Source organism: Octopus bimaculoides, chromosome 3 (assembly GCF_001194135.2).
Source record: "Octopus bimaculoides isolate UCB-OBI-ISO-001 chromosome 3, ASM119413v2, whole genome shotgun sequence".
NCBI classification, from domain to species: Eukaryota; Metazoa; Mollusca; class Cephalopoda; order Octopoda; family Octopodidae; genus Octopus; species Octopus bimaculoides.
The window spans coordinates 72,074,358-72,084,010 of NC_068983.1; the positions used below are offsets into that span (position 1 = coordinate 72,074,358).

Below are 9,653 nucleotides of genomic sequence, written 5' to 3' on the forward strand. Positions count from 1 at the left end.
ATATATATATATATATATATATATAAGTGGAATACGTGCAAGTTGCAGTATATCCTGGGGAAAGCTAAAAGTTAATGGATAAAGAGAAATTCAACAAGGATAACAGTGAATAAGATGTAAGGAAATTGAAAAACACAAATAATAATAATAATCTCAGGAATAAGAAGAAACCTAAGTGAAATCAAGTAATAATAATAATAATAATCGGCAGGAAGCTGATTTGGATAAAGGATGTTGTTTGGACATCACAGTGGTTATGGGCATGCGGGTGTGTTTGGAGTGCACTGTTTAATCTTAGTGAGTTTCTTGCCTGTGGTCACTGTCCTTAATGGCAGCAGTGTCAATTATGTTTTTAGGAGAAGAGGAGGGGGAGAAAGGGAAACAATTATGGGGAAGTGATGAGGGAGAATAAGAAGAGAAGTATCTTATGTTCATGGAAAATTATAATTGATAATGCAATAGTAGATGAAATGAGTTCTACGTATGATTGAGATGACTATTATCAACGAAAGTTTTATATTCAATGATCATACAGGAAATCAAAATTAGGGTCAAGCCATGATTCCTAGAAAACATTTTCTTTCTTTTCATTCAATGTGCAATCATAATTATGACTTCAGAAAATATATCATGGTTGGTAGATAACCTTCCTGAATAAGTAGTGATTTGTGGATAAGTAATTTGTGTGATTCGGTGAATAATCTTAGTAATTCTTCAGAAATTATCTTGTGGGAAAAATCAATTCCTTGTAGATAGTATTTCAGGGTCTGAAGAGAAAGCTGTTTAATGATTTGAGAAATAAGATATCATAATACTCTGTATGCTTTTTATTGTTGTATTTTTTTGCCTTCTAAGTCTCACCAAGGCCTTTAAGCATCAATGCTTACTTGTAGTAATATGGTGTATGAGAAAAACTCTTTCACCGAATAGAAAGTTGGTGTATCACAAATCTCATTCCCAGATAATCTGTCACCTATTCCCAACAGCTTGATGAACTGAAGTAATGTAGATTAGAACATTTTGTCTAGAAATAATAGAAGCCCCACCCCGACCAGTAGATCTGAAATCATGACAAATGAGAAGAATATTAGTGAGAGTAGAAGATTCAAACAGATGGACTTAAGTAAGTATTGAGGAAAAGACATTAAGCTTAACGACAAATATTTTCATCATTTCAACAAGTATGGGAGACAACTCTGATTATGTTTTGGTCTTATTGGCATTTTTCTGTAAAACTTATCCCTCACCACATGTTGCAATAGTAACATGTATGACGAGAATCACTAAGAAGTTGTATGATCTTGTACATTAGTAGATGTGAAAAATTAACATATTAAAAAAAGAAAACAGTAAAACTCAAAGACAAAATAAAGTTTGTTCATTTTTGTCCTCTGACTTCTATATATGTTAGTATGGTGAATATTTGAATGAAAAAAGTGTCTTAAATAACACTCATTCAACAAGCTCAAGCAAATATTCTTCAGCAGCTACTTTTAAATGATGTAACCAGTATTTGTATAAACAATCTTTTCAACAAAGCTTAATTAGGTCTCATAAGAATTGCAAGATAAAAGTTAAATATTTTTTCCATGCTTTTGTAGTGAAGGATACAAAAATATATTTTGTAATACTTTTTACTCTATAGTCATGTTGTAAAATTATAAATCAGTTGCAAGGCTAACAGTTACTTTTATCCAATGTTTCCAAGTTCAAATCTAAGCATCTTTTGTTTTCTATTTGTTTCAGTCATTAAACTGCAGCCATGCTGGGGCACTGTTTTGAGAGAATTTTCAGTCTAATGAATCGACCCCAGTACCTTTTTATCTTTTAAGCCTGGCATTTCTTTTATTGGTCTCTTTTGCCAAATTGATAGGTTACAGGGATGTAAGCATACCAACACTGGTCGTCAAGCAGTGGTGGGAAACAAAACACAGACACAAAGACACATACACACACACACACACACACAATGGGCTTCTTTCAGTTTCCATATCCCAAATCCACTTACAAATTTTTGGTCAGCCTGAGGCTATAGTAGAAGACACTTGCCTAAGGGTTCCACACAGTAAGACTGAACCTGGAACCATGTGGTTGGGAGGCAAGCTTCTTACTATACAGTCATGCCTCTGCATGTCAAATTATTCCTCTTTTTTATCACTAAATTTATAAGTAATGATTCTTCAACAATCTCTTGCACTATTTATAAATTTTCACCCTCTAGGATATTTTATTTTATTTTATTTATTTATTTATTGGTGGTTGGGGGCAGTTAATTGATCTGAATATGAATTTAAATGAAAGAATGTGAAAATAGTAATATATACATGAAATGAAATAGAAATAAAAAGAAAAGATAAATGAATCTAAATAAATTTTTCAACAAACCTGGTTACCATTATCTGACAAGCAGTTGGTGTTAACCTGTAAAGTACTTATGGATATATAGATATTTTTTAAATTTCTTTATTGCCCACAAGGGGCTAAACATAGAGGGGACAAACAAGGACAGACAAAGGGATTAAGTCAATTACATCGACCCCAGTGCGTAACTGGTACTTAATTTATCAATCCCGAAAGGATGAAAGGCAAAGTCGACCTCGGCGGAATTTGAACTCAGAACATAACGGCAGACGAAATACGGCTAAGCATTTCGCCCGGCGTGCTAACGTTTCTGCCAGCTCGCCGGCTTATATATATAGATATTTTTCTGTTGAATTATTTCTTACCTTCACTGTGGGAGAGAACAGTGCCTTCACACCATTTCTAAGTTTACTTGGTAAAGGTAATTTCCTGAGTTTATTTTCTTCTCGAATGGCTTTCTGTATAGTTCTTTGGCAATAAAACTGGAGTGGGGGCACTATCTTGCTAATCCAAGCTACATAAATCTCACAGCCTGATGCTATAAACAACCTGCGGTCATTGTGGCCCCATGTCAGAGCAGTCACTGGTCTTCCCTGAAAAAGAAGGAAAGAAACAATAAATCAAGTTGAAGCAGAATAGAAACAATAAACTATCTGATTTTCTTTCAAATTTTTAACCATTGTAGCTTCATTTAGCTGAATACTTGGCAGTTATACCTACTTACTCTTGAGTGTTTCCTTATTTCCATATCCATTAAAACCAGTCGAAAATAATTCACTATGTATCTATATTGATTAAACTGATTTCAACCTGATATACACTATTCTCATGACTATCATATCCTACATACTTTGATATTGTTCTCCTCTTGCAGACATGAAGATTTTGATAAACCATCTTATTTACAACATACCATTCTACTGGAGACCATCTCTGATCCTATAGCACAAAATGCATTGTTCTAAAATGTTCATATTAATATTATAATTTTCCATCATAATTTTATGTAAGAACCTTTTATTATGTTCCAAACACTAGCACAATAATGAAAAATCCCGTTAACCAGATATACTTTCAAAATCTTAAGTATTTTCAAAATTTATTGAAGCACATATATAGTGCATTTCATTAGAATTATGGCCGTTAAAAAATTGTTTATTCAAAGTCTTTTATGAGAAAAAAATACTGCATATTATGAAAATAATACATTATTCCATATAAGCCTATTTGGGAGAAACACTGTAAAAGGATTAGATATCTCAGAGCACTAAATGGTGTGCTATTTGAATATCAGTCATATGGAAACAGAATAAACATGAGAGGAAACTGTGAAAGAGCCTGAAATAATTGCTGCTCTTGAAAGATATACTGTATCCTATACTGAAATTGGTATTAGAGCAGATCATCACAATGGGGACCAGGGTAGTCCTCTCTAAATCCTTGTACTCCAATATATGTAACCAGATATACTACATCTAACTAGGAGTATACCTAGTTAGGTGTAGTCAGTATGTAAACTAGAACATCCAGCTAAGAAGACCTGAAGAAGGAATTGTAATTCTGAAATATCATCGGACTATAGATAACCAAATTACAACAAGTATATAGTCCATTTCTTGTTTTATAGTGCATTGTCGTACCATTCTAAACTTTTATTCTTTACAAACAATACACAATGCTTCAAGCGAACTACAATACTCTATCTATTTCTGTATTATGGAATAACATATAGTGCAATACACCTAGAAGCTGAACCCCTCTGGTATTACAGGTCAGTCATGGCTCCAGATACCAGCCCCTACGAAGATAATTTACAGTACAATTACAATATAGTCAAAACCTTCTACTTTTTCCTTATGTGCAATAATGACTTGCTTCTAATGCACTACAATGTAGATGATATCACCCTTTACACCTCCTTAACTTTCTGTTCATGTGTGCTCATCCTGCTTACAATCTAGATACCTTATACCATCCTTGCACAGACTTCTGTTTTGATATTTGTTTAGTGAAGCAACACAAAGACTATTGATTCAGTCAAATCATGCGATCAGGTTTCAAGGAGATACAAAAGTCTAATCTGCTTCAACAGCCTTAGCAGTTAACTAGAGGTTTGATTGCATTACCTATCACAATACATATCGAGGATGTTTTGTACATCTTTCCTACATTTAAACAGGATAGAATTATAACCACAAAGTTTCACAACAAGTAACATTTTATAGTAAACTCATATGCATAACATTGCTAAAACAACAACCCCCACTAAAATGTAGTTGCTCTTCAGGAGTAAAGAAATATTTCAACCTTTATCATTATTATTATTAAGGTGGTGAGCTGGTAAAATCATCAGCACACCAGACAAAATGCTTAGTAGCATTTCTTCTGCCTTTACATTCTAAGTTCAAGTGCTGCTGAGGTAAACTTTGCTTTCATCCTTTCAGGGTCAATAAAGTGAGTACTAGTTGAGCACTGAAGTTGATGCAATTAACTAGCCCCCTCTCACCAAAATTTCAAGGCTTGTGCCTATAGTATAAAGGGTTGTCATTGTTGTCATTATCATCAATGATGATGAGGAGCAAACTGGCAGAATCGTTAGCATGCCAGACAAAGTGCTTGATAGCAATCCATCTGTCTTTATAGTTTGAATTCAAATTCTGCCAAGACTGAATTTGCCTTTCAGCCTTTCAGGGTCAATAAAATAAACACCACTTGAATACTAGCCCCCTCCCTGAATATTTGTGCCCATAGTAGAAAGGATTATAATTGTTATTATTATTATTATTATTATTATTATTATTATTATTATTATTATTTACCCTCTACAAAACTCAAGTAAGTCATATCAAGACCAAAGCTGCTTCTACATACATATGACTTAACTGTATCTTCCCCTACTACAAAGGAATAGTTTTCTCTAAACTAGCTAGTTGCACTTCTTTGTCCTCAGTTGCATGAATCACATTTGTCAATCTGCTACTCATCACTTCTACAGTAACCCACCCCCAAGATCTTGTACTAAACACTTCACCTAATCTTTTTTTCTGATAACAGTATCCATCTAGAATTGGTTTTCTGCCTATGAGCTTTCTCAGTAATGATCAACTACCAATGATCAAACTAAACATCAACTACATTAGTATCACCAATGTAGGAGTTTTTGCAGTGGTCATGGAAACTGCACCTCTTTAATTTAAAGCAGAGTATTTATAGCATAAATTATAATTTATTCATACTGGAAGCCAGTATGCTCCACTGGATGTGTAATGTTAGTGTGCATACTCGACAGAATGTAAGTGCCATGAGAGAAAAGTTGGACCTAAGAAGCATCAGTTGTGGTGTGCAAGAGAGACGACTGCGCTGGTATGGTCATGTGGTGAGAATGGATGAAGACAGCTGTGTGAAAAAGTGTCACCCTAGCAGTTGAGGGAACCTGTGGAAGAGGTAGACCCAGGAAGACCTGGGATGAGGTGGTGAAGCAAGACCTTTGAACATTAGGCCTCACCGAGGCAATGACTAGTGACCTTTGGAAATATGCTGTGCTTGAGAAGACCTGGCAAGCCAAGTGAGACCATAACCTGTGCCCTATGCCAGTGGTGTAACCAGCCCACTTATGCCTACCTTTCCTTTATTGGATACTAAACTCTGTTTGCGAAGACCTGTTTGCGAAGACCTGTTGAGGCAAGTGAAATCAAAATCAAATTTGATGACAGCACCGCATGACTGGCATCTGTGCTAAGAGCACCATCCAAGCATGATTGTTGCCAGGGCCGTGAACTGGCTCCTGTGCTCGTGGCACGTAAAAAACAACATTTGAGCTTGATCGTTACCAGCGTTGTTTTACTAGCACTTGTGCTGGTGGCATGTGAAAAACAACATTCGAGCAAGGTTGTTGCAAGTGCCGCTGAACTGGCTCCTGTGCAGGTGGCACGTAAAAAACACCATTTGAGCATGGCCGTTACCAGTACCGCCTGACTGGCCCTCATGCCAGTGGCACGTAAAAGCACCCACTACACTCTTGGAGTAGTTGACATTAGGAAAGGCATCCAGCTGTAGAAACTCTGCCAAATCAGATTGGAGCCTAGTGTAGCCATCTGGCTCGCCAGTCCTCAGTCAAACCACCCAACCCATGCCAGTATGGAAAGTGGACATTAAATGATGATGACCATAGACTTCACCAAACAGAAAATCTTTATGCCTCACTATTATCTAGTGATAACATCCAATACTAAACTATTAGATTATTAAAACCTTAAGTTGTTCCTAATAAAACACTAAGAATAGCAAAAATCTGCAACTGACTTCATGTTAGAGGAAACTAAAAAGAACATTAGTACCAGGAGTGTGTAACCTGAATGCACTGACCATTTAATTCTGAAAGAGACAATCCTGCTGGCTCTCCTAATGTGTATAAAAAAGCTTAACTACCCTGCACTTAACCAGAGGTCTGGTTGTGCTGTCAAACCTCCAGACAGTCTTAATTTGTATTCTTCTTTCTATGAAGAGATTGTTGTAATCTAAACAACAGACAGGAGAGACAGTTTATGCAAATTTCTTTTCCAGAAGTTAGTCTTCTCACATGGATGTGATGAATATTAAATGGAGACTGGCATTGAAGACAACATTCAACACATAAAGTTTTTGCTGTTGTAGATAACTTAAATTTAAAAACATAAAATTAAGCCTTAGATCTACACAACAGTGTATCTTTTACAATACATCTCCCATACGATTCCATGAAGGAGTATCTATGAGGTTGCTCAACCTACAAAAAATAGAAGCCAAATCTCACTCATAATCCACTCTACAGCTTAGAAAAATGGTAAAATACATTGGGCAATGCAGTCCTAGATATACTTATCTAAAAGAATGTCACAACTATTGATAAAATGCCTTTGATCATAGTTCTGCTGAAACAGAGCTGGCTTCGGAGTAAACAACAAGAACATCCACTAGATTATGTTGACCTGTATAAACTATTGTGTATTGTTTTGAAATAAGTGTGATTCCAGTTGGTAAACAAACTACCCATTTACAGAAAAATATAGTTTAGTTCTATTAGTAGCTGGTAAATAAAGTAAAGTAAATGAACCTTACATTAGTTTTGATGATTATTCTAGTAGTTCAATCAACTAAGCTACACACTGTAAGTACATTAGTGGCTAAGTATTCCAAAGACATGTGTACTCTCAATGTAATCTTCAGGCAAAATCAATGTGATGTATTTTGCGACAAAGCTAAACCTTTGAATTACATGGATGAGTCATCTGACTACCTAATTTCATTCACAAGGCTCAAATTGAAATGCAGCTATAGTAGAAGACACTTACTAAAGATATGAATGAACCCCAAAACTCACAAAACCTCTGAATCATTCAGCCATGCTTATGTCCACCAGTAAATAGAACGTAAACATCTTTATAAGCTAAAATGTGGTTATTTCTGACTTGGGATTAATATTTATTCTAACACATTTTTAATAAGTTGCAACTTTGTTCCTTACCCTAAGAAGAGTTTATCAAAAATAATAGAGAAGGTGGCAAAATTGGATTATTCTTGAACAGCATTAATTTAAAGTGATTTTTTTCTATTTGTCTCCAGCTAAGACTGGCTCTCATATAGTATAACATATGTTTACAGATTAGAGATAACTTTGGGAAAATTTTAGCTTTGAGTCTTGAGTTAAAATGTTTGCTATAGTTAAATGGGTAAAAGCATTTTAATGCATGGAACATTAAAAAGCTAAAGTAGAAGGAAATATTCATTCAGAGACAAAAATATCATTTTGTGATTGTTATTTTTATTTTTGAAGTAGAAATATTCGAAAGACCATTCTGGACATGTTTTTGCTTAATGAAAATTCATCAGTAGGATTGTAGATTGCCAAAGTGTTTGAAAATGATTGTGAAACATATGATCTAAATAATATTCTGCACCAATGTCGTACCAACTCTCTATTTCACCTCAGCCCCAAACCCAAGACAACTAGGTAGAGTTGAATTACAGATCTTTAATATGTTACTGTAAGTACCTCTTCTAATATTTATATCAATCTTCTAATTCTACTCTTGCTATAAATATTATACAAATTAAATATTTTTGCATAATTCCAATGTATAACAGAAAAAATATAGGATTGAAACAAAAATTAGGCCTCTCAACTGATAAAATCAGTTATTGGAAATACTATGGGCAAGGAAAGGGTATGTTAAGTTGAGATTTTCCATCTGGTATGGCATCACAACAGAAATGTTTTAGTATGAAATATTGAGTAAGAAAGCAGCAGCTTTATTATCATTATTATTAATAATAATAATAATAATATTGTAGACACGAGGCCTGAAATTTTGGTAGGAGGGGACTACTTGATTACACTGGCCCCAATGTTTCACTGATACTTAATTTATCGACCCTGAAAGGATGAAAGGCAAAGTCGACCTCAGCAGAATTTGAACTCAAAATGTAGCAACAGACGAAATACCACTAAGCACTTCTCCTGGTATACTAACGATTCTGCCAGCTCACTACCTTTTTAATAATAATAATGATAATGATAATGATGATGATAATAATAATAATAATAATAATAATAATAATAATAATAATAATAATAATAATAATAATAACAATAATGTGCTCAACAGAAAAAGATCATAAGTCTTTATAAAAAAATAGATAAGATAACTTGTTAAGTACATAACTACTGGAAAGATGCACAATGGAAGGTGAAAGATTGTTTCAAATCATTAGTTTAGCTGAAAAAGTATTGGAAATGATGAGAGTATCATCACAGATGCTAAAACAAGACACAGTACAGTAAAGAACTTGTTACTTTTAGTAGTGTTTTAAAATATTTTACATGAGTTAAAATATTAAGAAAAGTTCAAGCAAAAAGCAAACCAAAATAGAAAAGAAAAAAAGAAACAATTTATTTTCAAGAATTACCAAATAACTTAAGACATGCTCAAGCATGTGTGACTATCCAGACTATTCATTTGATATCATGGATAAGAGTTTGATATTTCATACTAGGTTCTGGTGACAACTATAATGTAAAGTAGTTTTTAAAACAGTAAATGTAACGGAAGAAAAGGTTATAGAAATATTTTGACAGATAGATTTTTTTCTGTTTTTCTTCAAGAGACTAATGAAGCAGAAATTTACTTGTTTTAATATTTTATGTTTAGTGAAGCTACACTGTGACTGATTATTGGGTGTGTCAATCATTCACAATACTACTTCACTTGATTTTCTTTATATATATATATATATATATATATATATATATATAT

At 33.9% G+C, this 9,653-nt stretch overlaps 1 protein-coding gene across 5 annotated transcripts in view; it reads right to left on the reverse strand.

Moving 5' to 3' along the window:
- LOC106875473 (tubby-related protein 4) overlaps window positions 1-9,653 on the reverse strand; it is a 682,417-nt gene that overhangs the window by 130,514 nt on the left and 542,250 nt on the right. For all 5 annotated transcript variants that reach the window (XM_052966219.1, XM_014923631.2, XM_014923630.2 and 2 more), the window contains one exon: window positions 2,727-2,954. In XM_052966219.1, coding sequence (XP_052822179.1) covers window positions 2,727-2,954 — 228 coding nt within the window. The remainder of the gene's footprint in view (window positions 1-2,726; window positions 2,955-9,653) is intronic.